This window comes from Euleptes europaea, chromosome 3, assembly GCF_029931775.1.
Source record: "Euleptes europaea isolate rEulEur1 chromosome 3, rEulEur1.hap1, whole genome shotgun sequence".
Lineage (NCBI taxonomy): Eukaryota > Metazoa > Chordata > Lepidosauria > Squamata > Sphaerodactylidae > Euleptes > Euleptes europaea.
The window spans coordinates 7,832,002-7,851,404 of record NC_079314.1 but is presented as its reverse complement, the minus strand read 5'-3'; the positions used below and the strand labels follow the sequence as shown (position 1 = coordinate 7,851,404).

The window sequence follows — 19,403 nt, the reverse complement described above, 5'->3', positions numbered from 1 at the left end:
CAGTTCTTTGTGCCGTTCAGTCTCTCATTTGGGTCATCAAGATTATAAAATGCCTTTTTCTCACAGCAGATATTTCATGGGCTGCAGAAACTCTGCATTCTCTGTCTTCAAATAATACTGAGAATCCCTCTTTAAATAAAGTGGCCTGCTGAAATTAGCTCACATGCTGTTAAAAAAAAAAGGCCATTTTTCATCAGCGTCTATTTCATGCCACCTCCTGGCAGTTTGAAGTACAGCAGCTCTTACCCTCTACGCCAGGGTTCGGCAAACTCATTAGTCAAAAGAGCCAAATATCAACAGTACAACGATTGAGATTTCTTTTGAGAGTCAAATTTCTTAAACTTAAACTATATAGGTAGGTACACTGTTTATTAACTTAATAAACTTTAATTCAAGTTTTAAGTCTTAATTAAACTATAGGTACACTGAATAAAACTTGATATCATACTTAATAGTGATCTTATTTATTGATAAAAATTAAATTGTAAGTCCCTGCCATTTCCCCCTCCCTGTCCGGAGTCCTCGTCTGTAGGCCTGGTCTACCGCCATAAAAGCCTATTGGTAGACCTGGCCTCCGGCTGAGTCCCATTGGGAGGCCAGGTCTACCCATTGGCTTTCTTGGCAGTAGACCTGGCCTCCGGAGGCCCATAGAAGCCAACTGGTAGACCTGGCCTTTGAAGGGGGACTTTCCCCCCTCCTTGGAGTCCAGGTCTACTGCCAAGAAAGCCAGTGGGTAGACATGGCCTCCCAATGGGACTCAGCCGGAGGCCAGGTCTACCAAAGGAAGCCCGCCCCGCCCAACAGCTGATGGGCAGGGGGGGCCAGGAACCGCCGAGCCGCCCGCCCAGCAATCGCGCGGCTAGAGGGGAGGGGAGGCTTTAGCCTCCCAACCATTGAGGGCAAGGGAAAGGGGGACCCGTCCATTCTCCACGGTGGTGGTGGGGGGAAAGACAGAGCGCCCGCTCACCCGCTCTTGCTCTCAGGCGTGCTGGCTCCGCAGCCCGGCTGCCGGCACAAGTGAACGCAAGAGCAGGGGCTCCGAACCAAGTTCAGAGAGCCGCACTCAAAGGGCCAAAGAGCCGCATGCGGCTCTGGAGCCGCAGTTTTAAGACCCCTGCTCTACGCCAACCTGTCAGGGATTGATCGCTCCCAACATTCACTCTGGAGTGCTGATGCACTTGGTGCAAACAGATGTTGCAGGCAGGGAAACGGCAGGCCAAAGAAGATGTCTTTTGGCACGCAGTACGAAGATGTTTAAATTAGTTGAGACAAAAGCATCTATTTTAAAGGATCTAACATATCCCTGGAGAATAAGTATTCCTCTGCATGAACTTTATGCCCTTCTTGTGAGAGGTATCTGCCCACAACAAGAACTCAGACGCCGGACAAAAGGGACCTTTGGTTTGTTCTGGCGATGGGTTTCTAACCTTATTGGGGCCACCAACTGACAAACAAATTTTTAGCTGCTGAAATCTTCTTTCTGACGGATTTGTTTAAAATTACCTTTAAATGCAAAACTTGTGTATAAGTGCCTTTTTTTACATACAGAAGGATGAATGATTATGGAACAACTTCCCCAAGAAGGTGCGCCTGCCGCCCCCTCAGGAGGCAGCTGAAGACCATTTTATTTAGGACTGCATTTGACTGATTCGGTTTTTATTTATGGGCAGGCCTAGTGGAGATGTTAAAATGTGTTTTTTAAGGTGTTTTTTATAATTGTTGTTGATTTACATAGAAATCTGCTTTGAGTTCCTCAGGGTAGAAAGGTGGCTTTAAAATGTTTTAAATGTAAAAAATGCAGCGTTTACAATTTATCATCCTGCCACTTATTGTCAGAAGCAAAGGCTCATGTTTGTTTCCGTTCCTTATTACATCAGAACAAAAGTACCCCCTGCAAAATAAACGAGTGACTTCCTTAAACCAATATTACAAAAATGCCTTAATCCTCTAGCGCTCTCGCTCCCTCTCCCTCTTTCAAAAGGCACAAAGCCCAAGCAGCATCACCTGTGGAACTGCTCAGGGAAGGGGGGGAGGCACATAATCAGACACACGTAAGCAGCCTATAGGTTGCCAACCTCCAGGTGGGATGTGGAGATTCCCTGGAATTACAACTTATCTCCAGGCTATAGAGATCAGTTCCCCTGGGGGAAAAGCACAGCCTGAAAATCATTTGGATTTGCAACCGGTAAGTTTCCAAAGATCCACAGATGCTGAAAGAAACAGCTATTTGTAAATAAAACGATAAGCTATACTTGGCTTATGCAACATTTTGAAATATAGATTTTAGATTTTAAATATAGATTTAAATATAGTGGCCTTGGCCACTTGGAAAACGATTGTAACAAAATAAAGACAGTTTTGCGCCCCGCATGATGAGAAAAGTCCCCCATAATAATCTGTAAACTGTTAATTGTCTATTTTGCATTTGTCCTTTGCAATGAAGGAGCTTTTCCTCATGCTTGACTTGCTCCTGATTTTCTTGGCAGTTGATCCACAAGCGTTGGAATCAGCTTGGGCACTTTGGGGATTTAAACGTAAGCGAATTCCCTCCTGTCATCCTGAAATGCGGAAAGTATCGGGGCAGTCTAAGCTACTGCCTCAGGCTCAGCCAGTACATTCAAACAGAGATTTTTGTTTAAAAATAATCCTTTACCATTTCGGCCCATAACAGGTGCCTCAGCAGAGGTGGGCACATATCGCCATGGACGTCTTTGCATCCAGCTCTCGGTCTGCTTAACAATTTGTCAGCAGCAGCACCAGTATTCCAGACTGCCGCATGAGCTGCAGCTCTTGAACTGCTCAAGAGTTGGAGGGTTGAGGGCCACAGAAACCAGCCGAGCCGGCTCAGCATCACGGAGACGGGAAGAGCTGCCCTCCAACCCGGAGCTATCAACAGTTAGTGGGCAGTGAGCTGCAGTCCTCGGGCCAAGACTTATTTTGAAATAACACCGGTACAAATTCCTTTAAAAACTTTTTTTTCCTGAATAATAGAATATTCAATATAATATAATGAAGAATGCCCAGAGAGCTGATCTTCTGTAAACTGCAGTGTGGATAACTGAAACCTGCAAAAGAAAATAAGGATACATTAGATGAGCAGAAGAATCACTTTTTTTATCATTTGGAACTTATATATACATCAACTGAAGAAAAAATAATTTTTGAAACAGGACACACTTACCGGATACCTGTCTTGATTTTGACTGCATTATAGTTACAAAGAAAATAATTATTTACATGGACTTGTGAAGTAACAAGTATTTATTTATTTTTTTCTTGCTGCAAAGGCGTATATGAAAATCATTTATACAATTATGTTTGTGTGAAGCAACAATATATCATACGAATGGTTATATATGGTATGGATTTATTTTTGGTGGTGTTTTTTATATAAATAATTTCTTGCCATAGTGGCTGCATAGGGTTGACTAACCTCCAGGTAGTAGCTGGAGATTTCCTGCTATTACAACTGATCTCCAGGCGATAGAGATCAGTTCACCTGGAGAAAATGGCCGCTTTGGCAATTGGACTCTATGGCATTGAAGTCCCTCCCCTCCCCAAACCCTGCCCTCCTCAGGCTCCACCCCAAAAACCTCCCACCGGTGGCAAAGAGGGACCTGGCAACCCTACTCAGGCCCTATTAAAGGGAAGTTCAGCAGGTGCATTGCTAGGGTTGCCAACTGCCAAGTAATAGCAGAAGATTTCCTGCTAATTCAACTGATCTCCAGCCGATAGAGATCAGATCACCTGGAGAAAAATGGCTGCTTTGGCAATTGAACTCTATGGCATTGAAGTCCCTCCCCTCCCCAAACCCTGCCCTCTTCAGGCTCCGCCCCCAAAATCTCCCACCGGTTGAGAAGAGGGACCTGTCAACCCTATGCATTGCACTGGGGCTCAGAGGGGGCTAGGGTTGCCAGGACCCTCTTTGCCACCAGCGAGAGGTGTTTGGGGCGGAGCCTGAGGAGGGTGTGGTTTGGGGAGGGACTTCAATGCCATAGAGTCCAATTGCCAAAGCGGCCATTTTCTCCAGGTGAACTGATCTCTTTCGGTTGGAGATCAGTTGTAATAGCAGATCTCCAGCTAGTACCTGGAGGTTGGCAACCCTAGAGGGGCCCCAGAGGGGGCCCAAAAAGAGCCCAAGGGTTCTTGAGTTTCCCGGAGACCCATTAAAAGTTTGCATATGAAGAGTAGAATTTATATCTTCCTTTGGCCTACTTAGCATAGTTTTGTGTATCCTTTACATTGTTGTTACATTGCGTTCTCAAGGTCTTCCACTAGGGCAGCACGTACCAGTTGGTGGTTCCCAACCTGGGGTACCCCCAGGGGTACGAACCAAGACATTTAGGGGTACGTGAAAAAAACCTGAGTAATGGCGGGAGTGCCAAGAGGTACGCAAGTGAAAAAAAGGTTGGCAACCACTGAGTTAGAAGATCACGCGACTCTCCAGCCAGCCAGGCAGGCTGAATGTTTCGGCCGGTGGCCGTGGTTATGGTGGAAGGGCTGGTGCGGCAGGGCATTCTAAATCCACTTTTAAAGATCCACTTTGGACAGAGAAGCTGAAGGTATGTTCCAGCCCTCTTCCTTAATTATTTTCATGACATTAGGCTACCTTTTCACTGATTTTATTCATTTTCAACCTTTGTAAGTTTGGGCTCAGGATTTTTTGAATCGATATGAGGATGGTCAGAGCTGATCAGGAATTAGATATGAAAGAAGAAATTGTAAATCATCCGTCGAAAATGCATTCTCACAAATCAGGAGCCCAGAAAAGAAAAGAAAGAATGAGAGGAAAATGAAAAAAGGGGGGCCAAGAAAGCTCTTTCAAGTTGGATTAAGGACGCCTTCAAAATAATTCTCCTTCAACCCACCAATAGAATTAGAACAAGAAAACTTTGCTGAAAACCTCATCTCCAAACAAGTAGCAGTTGATTTGGGTAATAATGTACAGGATTTTGATAAAGGAGTACATGCAGAAAATGACAAAAATGAACTGAAAGAAACAGAAATACAGGCTCAGGCGGAAGTCAGTTTGAAAAATGAGAAGAATACAGTAGGCATTGGTTGCATCACAACTGAGTTTCCTTCTCAAAAAGAAATAGAAAAGTATGTTGCCAATCTCACTGCATAAAGCATTCCCAAATGCACCAACAATCAAAATTTTCCAGAAAGCGTACTGACACTTCGAAGTGCCCATGGAGAATAGCATGTAAGAGAATGGCTTGTTTGGAGACAACGGAAGCAATATTGTTTTCCATGTTTATTATTTTGGCACAACGCTAGCACCTCTGCATCTAAATCTGCACTGGCATCAGCTGAAGGCTGGATGACTAGTGGGAAGTGGCAGAAACTATGCAACAGGATCTCAGAACATGACAAAAAGCAATAGACACAGCGAATGTTAGCTAGCTTGGCGAGAACTAGAAGGGCACTTGCTGTCTGGGACAGGAGTTAACACCATCTTAGAAGCATGAATCAAAACTGAAGCTGTGAAATGGTACAATATTTGAAAGCGCATCATCGATGTTGTACTCTTCTTGGGAGAACATGGTCTGGCTTTAATGGTTCATCCGATCGCATTGGCGACTGAAACAATGGAAACGTTTTAGGACTCACAGAACTCCTCTCCAGGTGGGACCCCATCCTTCAGGAGCATGTGCTAAGTGTAGAGGAGACACAGAAGAGGGGCGGAGTTCATCATCTGTCTCTTGCCTCACAAAATGAATTTATTGCAGAATGCTCAAATCTCGTGGAACAACATATTTTGCTTGAGAGGCAAATCTGCAAATTACTTCACAGTCCTAGTAGATGCCACACCTGATTCCTCACATAGAGAACAAACAACATTTCTTTGGAGATTTGTAATTTTAGAAGAAATACAATATGAAATTCAAGAAAGATTTCTACAGTTTGCAGACTGTAGCAACAAAAGAGGAGAAGAAATTTCTCAGTTGATAACTGATATATTGAAAGAACATGCTGTTCCTCTCAGTGGTTGTAGAGCTCAAGCTTATGACAATTGACCAAACATGGCTGGAAGATACAATGGCGCACAAGCAAAAATACAAGAACTGTGCTCAACAGCAATTTTTTTCACCTTGAGGTTGTCACACCCTTAATTTATGTGGAAATGATGCTGTTGAACTCATACCTGAAGCAATAACCTTTTTTGGAACAATTCAAACTATCTACTACTTGTTTAGTTCCATTCCCAAGCCCTGGGAAATACTCGAAAACCACATAGGCTGTTCTCTTCATGGTCTGTCTGAAACATGATGGTCTGATTGTGTTGAAAGTGTAAAATCTTTTGCAGCTCACCTGCCTGGAATTAAATGAGCACTGCAAGACCTCCTAGAACTAAAATTGACATCCAAATCAAGAAACAAAGTCCAGGGAGTTTTATTCTATGTGACATCTTTTGTCTCTGTGTTAATGTCAGCTCTGTGGTAGAAAATATTAGCTTGCACAGGTAACTGCAATAAGGTAATCCAAGCCAGAAATGCCACGTTGGATATACACTGAAAACATTGAAACACTCCTCACAGATCTTACCAAATTTTGAGATGATTGGAAATGCATGTGGAATGAAGCCAATATGGTTGCATCCCTCTTCACCACTGGCAGGAGGTTTTTGGGGCGAAGCCTGAGGAGGGCGGGGTTTGGGGAGGGGAGGGACTTCAATGCCATAGAGTCCACCTTCCAAGGCAGCCATTTTCTGCAGGGGAACTGATCTCTATTGGCTGGAGTTCAGTTGTAATAGCAGGACATCTCTGGCTAGTACCTGGAGGTTGGCAACTCTAGTTGTGATGCAAATGGCATGGGATTTGCCACACAAGGGCGGATCAGCCCTTGAATTTACTGGGGAAAGTTCCCAGTGGGCCACTGCCCTGGAGGGGTGCTGGCAGCCAGGAGTCAGCTGGGCGAAGCGGCAGGGGGCCGCCCCGCTCTGGTCTGGCTAGCAACAACTTGGGGTGAGAGGAAGCAACCGAGTGGGTGGGGGGGTGCTGGGCCAACTAGCATCATTGCTGCTGGCCAAGCTCAAGCTCAGCCACTCCCGTGGCACCGTTATTGCTGCCGGGGCAGCTCAGCTCAGCTTGCCACTGAGGCATTTGAGCCTCTGCCCCCCACCCCGCCCGCTAGGATGGCTGGCCACAGGATTACCTGGTCCAAACATGCTGTGACCTCCTGAAAGAATCTCAGCTGGAATAAAAGCAAAGGAATAAAGCCGGGCTCCCCGACGTGGTACCTGCAGGGCCACAGTGCCTGCAGTCACCATTCCAGGCGCCTGCCCAGTCTTTCCAAAAAGTAGGTGGGTGTCAGGTGTGGCTCTTGCCCAGTAGGGTTTCTGATTAGAAGTTCTGATTGGCTGTGCAGATTTTTTAAAAGTTGCTTCAGCAGCAGCTGCCACAGCAGCACAAAGATCTTCGCTGTACGACTGAAGAGAAGCCGGGTGCATGCAAGGAAATATTTTTAAACAACATGTTCATTTTGAAAGGCATCCTGTGAAACAGAGCTTCTGCCTGAAATGTTGAAGAGTTATTATGAGATTTTGAGGTTGGCTCCGCCTCCTGCAGCAGCCATGTTGTGCTTGCGCCCGCCACCCAGTGCCAGAATTCCTAAGGTGCCCGCAGGCTCAAAAAGGTTGGGGACCCCTGGAACAAACAAATCTTGAGCATCAAGGGATCTGTTGAAATGGAGGAGAAAGTACAAAGCATTATTACCTGGCGGGGCGGGGGGAGCATTCAGGAGTGGAAATCAGCCTGCAATGATAATTTGGCATAACAGCTTTGCTGAAATACCTACTGTACCTTTGGCCCATTGACTGCATTTACGCCTTCCCAATAAAAAAGGCATTTTCCTTGCAACCGCCGAGACATTTATAAGGTAGGCGTTGGCTTCCTTTTTGGAGCCCAGCCCAAGAAAAGCCTAGCCAGAGTTTGAGAGGAGCATGCCAAACGAATGCTAGCCATTTGCCTATTCCTTGGAATTTATAGGGGGGCCGCCATTTATTTTTTTATATTTATACATCTTAGGCCCCAGTCTATTGAGGTGGCTTAGAGTTAAAATAGGGTCGCCATGAGTCGGAAGCGACTTGACGGCACTTAACACACACACGCAGAGTTAGAATTGTATATTAACCACACACAAAAATGACAATTACGAAATATAATCCCCAGCATATAAAGAATAGAAATTGCAACAGAATCCACAAGCAGCCAAGCATAAAACTGGCAGAATTTCCTTTTAAAATAACCCATAAATCCCCCATTAAAAAATCTTCATAACAGCAGCGATAATATTCCAACTAAAACATCATCTATATAAGACCAGCAAACCAAGATCAGCCTACAGGTTCTAAAAATCAACAAAATCCCAACAGCAGGAAGAATAAGTAAAAAATTCAGCACCATTCCCCAAAACTCAACAACTGGCCAAAGCCTCGGTGAACACAAAAGATTTTGTATAGTGCCAAATCCTATGCCAGGTGAAGAGTGGTACAGTTCAATCCTGTGCAGAGTTACGCCTGTCTAAGCCTGCTGAAAATCAGTGGGTTCAGGCTGCAGAAACTCTGCATAGGGTCGCAATGTTAAAGAGACAGGGCACCAGAACTGAACAGCGTCATCCACGCCTCTCCTGAAAACAATGGCATTTGGAGCAGAAAAAATATCTTTAAACTCAGGCAGGATTGGACGGGAGGAGGCAGCTTTTTCCGCCTGGACAGAGGATATCATCCTTTGTCAACAACCTCTCCAAAAAAACATCAGCTGAACTTCTGCTGGCAAGCTATGATCCTCAGATTGCAAGACTGTTAAGGATGGGGCGTTTTTTTGGGGGGTGGGTAATTAATTCCGAGGGTCGCCATAAGTCGGAAGTTACTTGAGGGCACTTAACACACACGCAGCAATGGGGTAATAACTGAAAAAAGTAACTTACTTCCTTTTGAGGCGGCAAAATTGCATCAGTCAAACCAAGAAATCCACGAGGTAGATTGCCATAAAGATAAATGAGAATTTTATAGCGCACTGTTTTTTTTTTTAAACAATGCTATATGAAATATCGTACAAAGTTGCTCAGTGGAGCCTGCTCCCATCTGCGACGGAAGCTTGATTTTGCAGTGACCTTTGATCACGGATTTGGAGTATTTTCTTTACGAACTGGCTAACAAAAATGATGGACTTGCAGGATCCTGGGTTTGATGTGAGCGGCTGAGCTGGCCGGGCTATACCAGGCCACTCCCCAGAAGACTGAGTATGTCGTGCCGTTCTGAGGCAGAAGTTAATATCCAAAGGTATTCCTCTGTGGATCCATCTACCACAAGTCATCCCCATGAGTGACGCGGAGAAGCTCTGTCAACGTCTAGTTTTCCTTCCAGCATGTAAGTGAGATAAAAAAATATATATAGAAATTCTTTTTCCTACCTGGGGATGACTTATGAATCTTGGATGGCCTAGATCAGGGAACCAAGTGTCATCCTAAGCATCTTAGAGGTTTGTCCCACTGGGATTTACTTCCTAGGAACTATGCCCAAGGGTGTAACCAGAGTCTACCACGGCTGCCCCCCTTCCCAAATCAATGCAAACCATGCATTTAAAATGCATGTGTGAAATATCGAGAACTGCCATCAATTTATTCTGCCTTCATTGCTTGAAAGAACTGTGTGGGTTGATTCTGTTTATGTGCCCGGTCCATTTTTCTTGCCAAATCTCCTGCACCTTTACTACAGGTGTTTGCTAGTTTGCAGTTCAGAGGGGGAAGCTTTTGCCCCATCACCACAGCTCTTTGCCAGACTGTCCCGGTCCAAGTGACAGGAAGATGAAAGGGGCCGAATTGCAGAGAAGAGTCAGAGAAGAGGGAAAGCAGTGTCCACAACAGAGTTGGGTAGGCACACACGCAGCCTTGGCCACTGAGGAAACGACTGTAACAAAAGAGAGCTTTGCTCCCCACATGATGAGAAGATTCCCCTGTAGTAATCTACTGCATTTGTCCTTTGCAATCTAAGGATCACCACCTGAACCACCCCAGCCCCCATGGGACAGTATCTGTCCCCAACCCCCCACTGCCATTCTAGCGGCAAGGGGAGAGAGTGTAAGGTTCGCTGCCAAACATTTTTTGTTCCGGATGGGCTTTGTCCAACTGCCCTCTCCTCTTTCTTCAGAGGAGCCCTCTAATGAAACTAGTTGTTCATTTGTGTATATCTTTGGCAGAGTCCACTGGCTGGAGAACTTGGTCTATTTTTATGTCGCCAGAATGAGTAATTCCAGGTGACAACTGTGGGTGAAGATGATGCAGGTGTGAAAATTACGACCAAATCAACCTTCCGTACTTTATGGCCGGCCTGTCCCTGTGCTGGTATGACTCAGGCTACCAGCATGTAACCTGAATATTTCCTTGAGACGGACCTACGTGGCAGCTCCATGCAGCCTTGGCCTCTCTGCCTTGTTGCTGGACATCCCCAGAGAAACTGGTCGGCGGCTCTGTGAGACAGGATGCTGGAACAGATGGACCCTCGGTGGTCTGATCCGGCAGGGCTTTTATTATGTTCTCCAGCAGGGGCATTTGGGGTTGAGAAAATGGTGCCAGGAGGAATCCAATTCGGTCCCCGTGTAGCTACTCTGCAATAAAAAACATCCTTGGGAGAACCACTTGTGGATCTTCCGTTGTCTTCTCCAGTTTCCCCCCTCTTCGTTTTTAAGCCTCTTATGTTCACTGCCCCGTGGGGCAGAGTGTTAAGCTGCAGTACTGCAGTCAAAAGCTCTGCTCACGACCTGAGTTCGACCCCGACGGAGGTCGGTTTCAGGTAGGCGGCTCAAGGTTGACTCAGCCTTCCATCCTTCCGAGGTCGGTAAAATGAGTACCCAGCGTGCTGGGGGTAAAGGGAACATGACTGGGGAAGGCACTGGCAAACCACCCGGTAAACAAAGTCTGCCTAGGAAACGTCGGGTTGTGATGTCACCCCATGGGTCAGGAATGACCCGGTGCTTGCACAGGGGACCTTTACCTTTATGTTCACAGCTGCTTTTCTGCTCCTAAATTCTGTTCTGTTTTGTGTCTCATTTTGTGCTACAAAAGACCAAAGTAGCAATGAAGACATTTATTGCGAAGCCTTGGCTGAAACTCTACACCATGTTGCCCGACCCGTGACGGTGGGGTTTTATGCACCGTGGGGACGAAACAAGAGAGGCCTCCTAGACAAAATCGAAGGTGAGCACCGTCGTCCCTCGTGAGAATCACCCAAAGAAGGGCAAAAGGTCTGGGATGGATGGAGACAGTGTTAGTGACTGACACTGGATTTTTTCCAAGATGCGCTGCAAAATTCTGCAACAAGCAAACTAAATGTTCCTGCAAGGGCCTGAATGGTGTCTCCCTTACACAAGAGTAATCTAGCAATGGGATGCTGCTCATCAGGTTCTGCAGGACAAGAACGGTATCCTAGTGAAGGCAGGCATGAATCCTGCAAGGACTGAAGGGTTACTAAGGGAGAAATAATCTTTCAAGATTCCCTTTCCAAAGCTGAAGCTCTTAGTTAGGAACATCTCTTAACCCTTTTACTTACAGAGAAATACATTACGCAGCTTAGGCCTGCCATCCAGCATGCAAAGGGCTTGACTGATCACAACTTGTTTAATTAAAATTTCATTTAATTAAGATGATTTCATATCTTGCATAACTTAACTAAATCAGACCTTTCGTGGTAAGGTTGTTAACCCTGACCTGGATGGCCCAGGCTAGCCTGATTTTGTCAGATCTTGGAAGCTAAGCAGGGTCGGCCCTGGATAATACTTGAATAGAAGACCACCAAGAAAGCCTAGGGCACACTATGTAGAGGCAGGCAATGGCAAATCGCCCTTGTGCGTCTCTTGACTTGAAAAATGAATGGGCTTGCCAGAAATTGGCTGTGACTTGATGGAACATTCCATTAACATTAAGATTGATTTTGAGTGTGCTGATTTTGATGATCCGTCCACCGGCCCAGGCCTGCCACCTCTGCCATCAACTTTCTGGCTATTGGTCCAAGTTGTTCTCTTATTAAAATTCATGATGATTTACATCAATGCAAGGACTGTGATCCTAAGCCCTACTTCTGCTTCACTGAGCCCTCTTCCATTTAGGGAGGCAGGGACAGTGGAGCACGGTCTTCCCACACCAGACACTTCCAGTCATTCAAGGCCACTGTCCTTCCATGAGCCAAAGAGTGTCCATTGCCACAGAAGCATGCTTTGGGGGGGAAGGACTGATCCCTGCAACAGACGAAACGCAGAACAAACAGAAATACAGCTTCGGATCCAAGTTAAGTCACCGAAGCCTGGTAATATCAGTCTGTAGCAATGAAAAACCTTATTGAAACGATTATAGGTGGGGAATCCTGTAAATCGTTCTTACTGGAATAAAGGAGGGGGCAGAATCCATTTTGTTATTCAGGAACATAATTGGCAGGCGACCTGTTTGGGTTATAACATCCCTTCTAATTTTACGGCCTGCAGCCGTCACACCATATTAGTTGCATTTGAATCTGTGTTTTCTGTTGCAGAAGCTATGATTAGCAGAAGTGAAGAACAAGAGGATGGGAAAGGTGGAAGAGGAAATGGGATTTCTCTGCTTTCGCTTATCTGGCATATCATTTTTTATCTCCCTGTCTTCAATTCAACATCATCCAAAAGAGTCCGATATATCTTCCTCAGCGTTGATGCCTGGGAGTATGTTGGATGTGACCACACCTGGGCCGGTCTTGTTACAACATTGCTTGAGGAAATAGAAGAGAAGAATAAAATGCTGTTCAGTGTTGTTAGGGCCTTTGGTGGAGATTCCATCGAAGGGTCTGTAACACAGGGAAAGAGATGGGTTTCTAAAAGATGGACCAAGACATTCTTTTGGGGTTTCTCGTGTGTTTTTATTGGTTTAACTCTATGTACAGTGTTACTAAGAGTACTAGCAGAGAATGGGTTGTGGAAGAGCATGGGATACATGACTGTAGTAGTGTCAGCTGTTGTATCGGGTTTTCCTTTCATACTGCTACTCAAGAATCTCCTTCACACTATGAAAAAGAAGCTTCAGAACGACATGAACAGAAAGGATCTCAGTGCGCAGTTAGGTTTCATGCACGCTGTGAAAGAAGAGATCAAAGCCACCATTAACTTCCTCCACTTCATGGAACTCAAAGAGAACAGAGAGATTCGGGTGGTCCTAAAAATAACCAACTTGGACCTATGCAGTCCAGACAAGGTGGTGGCTGTCCTGGATGCCATAAATATTCTTCTTTGTGACAGAAATGCTCCATTTATCTCCATCTTGGCTGCCGATCCAAGTATCCTTGTGGAATGCATTCAGTGTTCAAGTAATACGTGTAGCAATGGCTACTTGTACTTAGACCGCATTGTGTCCTTGCCCTTCTCTCTGCCACGGATGAGTCAGATGGCCAAGTCGCAGTTCCTCAAAAAGATTTTGAGAAACCAGCTGAAGGAGTATCCCACTATAAATTTAGGTAAAGAGTATCATGCAAAAAGTGATACAAAGAACAAAGGTAGGCTATTGACAAGAAAAGAGATCGAGCACATCAGTTGCTACCTACGCAACGAGAATTTTGATGCATATTTCCCGGGGAATTCGATCCAGATGAAAAGGGTCACAAACACAGTGCTGACCACATTGGTCATGATCAAAATGGGATTTCAACCCAAAGGAGGACACAAAATGAATGGAAAAGATGAGAGAGAGAGAATTGGACAGATTATAGACTGGATTGTTCTCGCCAACTGCTGGCCTTGCCGCCTGAGCTGGATTTTGCAATGCATGGAGGATGATGAGCAGCAAAGAAGACTTGAGGGAAGCTCGAGAAGGGCCTTTCAGGACAGTGGAGAAAGCACCAGAGGACATCAGCAGGGGGAAATCTCAGAGAGGGACCACAGAGGATTACTGGGAATTTACGAGGCCAACGCTTGGGAACTGGACAAAATGAAGTATAACATCAGGAAGCTTTTGGAACTTGATGGAGACCCTGACCTTTTCAGAGCCTTCTTGCAGAAGAGCCATTTTACTGTTGGGTGGGCCAGATATTTTTCTGACCTTCTCATCAATTTGGACTTCTCTTTAAAACGGCGGTTTGAATTGCTACGTGGCTTCAACAGAATTACCAGGAAGAACAAAAACAACAATACGTCACCACTTGCTGAGGAACACTGACATGTGCGGACAAGTGGAGAAAAACTCTTTGCCCAATTGTGATGCTGGCCCCAGCCGGCGGGTGACTGAATTCTGGAGGATGTGGCATTTTGTTTGGCCTTCACTGATTACACCAGAACGGAATGGGCAAAAAGGTGAACTGTAACAGAAAGGCGAAGGAAAAAAATAACAGTATGAAGAGGGAAAAAAACCCTGCTCATAAATGGACAGAATAAGGTAACCAAATGAGTAATTAAATGGATAATGAAACCCAGAAGGATATGGTTTGCATCATAATGTTTCCCCTCCTAGGTTCTCTTATTGAAAGCCCAAAATAAATCGAGGACATCTTCATCAACTTCAGAGCCTAGGAGTATTGCGATGTGACCACACCTGGGCTGGTTAGGGAAGCCAACTCTGGGTTTGGAAACTACTGGAGATTTGTGAGTGGAGCTTGGGGATGGAAGGGACCTTAGAGGAATATATGCTATACGCTCCATCCTCCAAAGCGCCCATTTTCTGCATGGGAACTGATCTCTGTTGTCTGGAGATCAATGGTAATTCTGGAACATCTCCAGGTCCCACCTGGAGGTTGGTAACTAGCTGGCATTATTAGATGATGAAACTGAAAGTAGGTCCTTATGGCCATGGACAGTGAGTTCCACTGTTCAATTACTCGTGCTTTTTTCACTGTCTTGAATTTGCCCCCCATCACTTCAGTGGGAGTCTTTAGTTTGCAGTGTTAATATGGGAGATGAAGAAAAATTCCTCTCCACCCACTTTCTCCACCTTATGCAGAATTTAGACACTTCTACTATGTCCTGCCTTACTCGTCTTTTTTTTGTAAACAGAAAAACCCAGCCTCTAGCCTGGAAAGTAAAGCTAGTTAAATCGTATTCAATTCAGTAGAAAGTCTTTGGCGCCCTCCTTAGTTAAGCCCTATGTCGCTGGCTGTTAGGGGGTATTTAAAAAGCTAATCAAAATAAAGCAGCACTATGTTAAAGAAGGAACCGTAATCAAAACACAAACATAGGTAGGCAAAAATAGAATGTCATATATGTACGATGTTTGGCTGCACATGTAAAGAAGGCCATCCGAGTTATGTAGAGAATACAAACATTGATAAAGTCCGAAGAATGGTCACAACGCAGTTTTGCAAGACGAACAACACAGCAAAGACGGTCTTCTAGGAGTAATCCATTACCAAGACCACGGTCACACAGCCCAGGTAACCTGCAAGAACCAATGAACTCTGACCGTGAAAGCCTTCGACAATATTTTAATCCATTTTGTCCTCAGACTTCCATCTGAATTCTGCCATGAACTCACTTACTAGTAACACATATCACCTTACAACATGAGTTCCAACATAGGATACCAGTGTGTATATATGTGTGTTTGTGTGTGTATATAAACCACTGGTTCCCAACCAGGGGTCCATGGACCCCCAGGGGTCCACGAGAACTAAATTAAGGTCCGCGAAACAAAGTTATAAACCCATCATAAATTAATATTTTCAATTTAAAGTTCTCTATTATAAAATATAGATATTCAAATATAATTCTAAGTTTAATGTTTAACTAACAGTTATGATTAAAGTTTATTTTCAAATTCCCGGAATTTTTATGTTGAACCTTGGGGTCCCTGCACCGAACAAAAAAGTCCTAGTGGCCCCTGGTCAAAAAAAGGTTGGGAACCACTGATATAAACACTGATGGACTTCTTTACATGTGCAGCCAAACCTTATACATAGATGGCATTCTATTTTTGGCTACCTATGTTTGTGTTTTGATTAAAGTATTTAAAAAGCGGTCACAAGAAACACGCCTCAGGATCCTGGTGTTTGTAATCCATTCCTCAAGGTAGGGGCCAGCGACTCAGGGCGGGATCCGCTGGATTCCTCGTCCACCCGCCCCTCCGGGCTTCCCAGCGGACCCGCCGCTCGGACGCGCCCCACCAGGCGGCCGGCGCTTCCGGGAACGCCCCCCGTTGCCGGCGAGCCAATGGCAGGCGAGCAGGGCGCTCCGGAGGTGTCCGAACGTTCCACCGCCCTTGGAAGCCCCGGCGGCGCCTTCCGGGCGCCACAGGTGAGTGGAGAGCGGGCGGAGAGCGACGCTCCGGCTCCACCTAACTCCAGGGGCTTAATTTGGGCCCCAGCAGCCACTCGCAGCGTCAGGACGCCAAGCAGTCAGAGCCCCTGAGCTTGCGCAGAGTGCCTCTCGCTCGCCGCGAATCTCAGTTACACCCTGAACGTTGGCGGGGGCGGGACTTCCAGGCAGGCTGGGGAACCGCTTGGCAGGATCAGGCCAAAGTCCATCAGGTGCAGCATTCCTCTCGCGGACGGTTGCCTCCAGAAGAGGTGACGGCCTCTCCCTTTTGTTTCCCCCCCTAGCCCTTGGTACTCTGAGGCTTCCTGCCTCTGTCCAGGGAGGTTCCATTAGCACCACATAGCTGGAAATGGTTTATTTTATTTATTTATTTATATCACACCTTTCTCCTCAGTGGGGACCCAAAGCAGCGGGCATCGTTCTCCTCTCTGAGGTAGGTTAGGCTGAGGATGTGTGACTGGGCCAGGGTCACCCAGCAAGCTTCCATGGCACTTTTGAACTAGATTTTCCCAGATTCTAGTCCAGCAGTTTAATTACTACATCATGCTGGCTCCGTCAAATGGCTGATGGCCCTCTCCTCTATTAGCATAATGAGGGTTAGCTAGCCCTGAGTTATAGGCTCAGGTCCTTTCTTTTTTTAACTAGATTGAAAAACACGATAGGGTCTGCTACTTTCAAATAAAAGCTAAATACTAGCATTTATTTTAGCCCCAGCTTCCATGGGCTAGAGGCTGCTTTGTGAAGTGAGGATCTTGTGTCTGAATGTAGACTCCGTTAGTCAGCCTGGGACTCCAGATGTGAGCTGTTTCTCACTATCCTTTATTCTACCGCAGCTTCTCTTGCTTTTTGGATCTTCCTGGTGATTGGAGAGGCAAAACGTGGCCCTCCATGGCCCGCCACAGCAAGCTCCAGCTGCAAGTTCTGAGCCTGTACCGAAACTTCCTCCGAGCCGCCAAGGACAAGCCGGGCTTTCTGCCTCGGATACGGGCCGAGTTCCGGAAGCATGGCCAGATCCCTCGGGTGGATGTCATGCATATTGAATACCTCCTTCGGCGTGGACAGAGGCAGCTGGAGCTGCTCAGAGATGTTCATACCAAGCAGATGGGCGTCTTCCTCAAAACAAAACAGGAGCAGTTGACTTAGAGATGGAAACATCTTTAGGGGGAGAAAAACCTCTCCTTCCCAATTTTAGAATTTCTCCACCCTTCTGATTTTCAGGAGATTCTTCATTGGAAAAAAGTCAGTGTGTTGCAGAGTCAGGCATCCCTTTGGAACTGCCAAGAAAAAGGTTTCAGCGGTCAGCTCTCTACCACTCTATTTAAAAATAAGGGATATGCCTCCAGATTTAACCCTTTTTAAAAACTTGTGGAATTGCTTAGACTTGCCCCAAGGAACTCCGGGGATTGCCGTTTTGGGAAGGCTTTGAGCAATCAGTTTTGAGATCCTACTTGGAGCCTGAGTTTTCAATAGCAAGAATGCTACTCCGTCCATATTTGACTAAGAGCTGTAGGTGTTTCTACAGGGCTGAGTAGGGCTCCCACAGACAGAAGAGTATATGTATGCAAACATACTGCGCTTTAAAACAGAGTCATTTGACAAGCTGTTAGTGTGAGTTAAGATGGTTAAGTGAGGTGCAGGGGGTCCACTTAAACCACAGCCCTCTTTGTCTATTCATCCATGCACATGACTCGTAGATGTTTGAACTATCCAGGAGTGGCACTTAATATAGTCCATATTTGTTAATGTAAATGTATTCTTGAATAAAGGGATCTTTTAATTGTAATGTAAATACCACATCTGTGAGCCTCTGCTCTGAATGCTTACAATTCTGTCTGTTGAACGAAGGGGCATAATGGCTTGACAATGCTTTCCCAAAAATGGTACAGCCAGAATCCTAACATTTGGAGGCAGCATTTGCTTTCTCCGCCCTGCCTGGTTGTATATATAGGATTTTATATATCCTATATATGAAATCCTGGGGACAGCACAAGAACAGTTCCAGCTTTCCATTTAAAATAATAGGCTGTTAATGACAAGCTTTCCCCCATCTCTAGGGCTTCACTATGACAGACGACAAGGTCCACTTGTTTAAATCACCTGACAATTGTCAAACAGCCACGTTGAAAACAATGAGCGCTGGAAGAGATCTCATAAATACACACCTCTGCGTGCAGCAAATTAAATCTATTTATTTGCTTACTTCATTGATACCCCACCTTCCTCCCCAATGGGGTCCCAAAGCGACTTACATCCTCCTCATCCCTTTTTCACAACAACCTTATATGGTAGGTTAATGCATGTGAGTACATGACTGGCCCAAAGTCATACCTTGGGGATTGGAACCTGGGTTCAACAGTCTAACCACACCACACAGGCTCTCATCTAGTTACATTTTCTAATGTACCTTTTCTTTTACAAAATATTGTCCTCGGGCTGATATGCAAAGCATCTACATTATTTTCAGTTCAGTGCCATGATAAAACTCTACACACACACATTTTTTAAGACTGAGGGATATTTCTGCTGTTTTACTGGATTTTGTCTGATTTTTATCCTCAGTGGTTGCTTCCACTTCAGCTCCCTTCTCTGCTTGCTTCAGTGCTTGCTTTAAAAATAAAATCATACATTTGTTTTAGTCTGATTTTATTTTTTAAAACTGATACGGCAAACGGGGGTTCGTGGGGGGAGAGAGAGACCTGCAGATCGTTATTCAAGAAAACAGTTTATTCTGGCAGCTGCGACCCAGAGCACTCTACCGAGTAAAAATCTCTGAGCCCCGATCATACTGAGGAAGGGATATTTATCCAAATTCAAGATATGACAACCCATCAACATTCAGGGTAGGCTGATAGCACTCCAGACATAGAGGCGGCGCAGTACAGTTCAGTTCTATCCAGTTTCTCCTATCAATGTTTATAGTTCACTCTGACTCTCCATGACTCTTAACCCACTTCCTTAGCACACAGACATACAGGGATATTCTGCCCAGCAACAAGCTATTCCCTGGCTGTCCTAATACATTTTACAGAAAGGAAAAGAGATTATTACAAATTGCTAAATCAGTGGATCTTCCATAATCAGGGGAAGTCTACCTTGCTGTCACAAAACCATTTTGAAGTTGTTTTTTGAAGAAGAGATGCT

The 19,403-nt window shown here is 45.4% G+C and overlaps 1 protein-coding gene across 1 annotated transcript; it reads left to right on the top strand.

The window, feature by feature from the left end:
• The first annotated feature begins 17,095 nt into the window (after positions 1 to 17,095).
• SDHAF1 (succinate dehydrogenase complex assembly factor 1) lies at positions 17,096 to 17,405 on the top strand. The gene has a single exon (XM_056845838.1). It carries the CDS (start codon positions 17,151 to 17,153, stop codon positions 17,403 to 17,405), a length of 255 nt encoding a protein of 84 aa, XP_056701816.1. The 5' UTR covers positions 17,096 to 17,150.
• Positions 17,406 to 19,403: the final 1,998 nt, after the last annotated feature.

Coding starts and splice junctions, on each gene's coding strand:
- SDHAF1 (XM_056845838.1), top strand. CDS start 17,151: ATGGCCCGCCACAGCAAGCTCCAGCTGCAAGTTCTGAGCCTGTACCGA.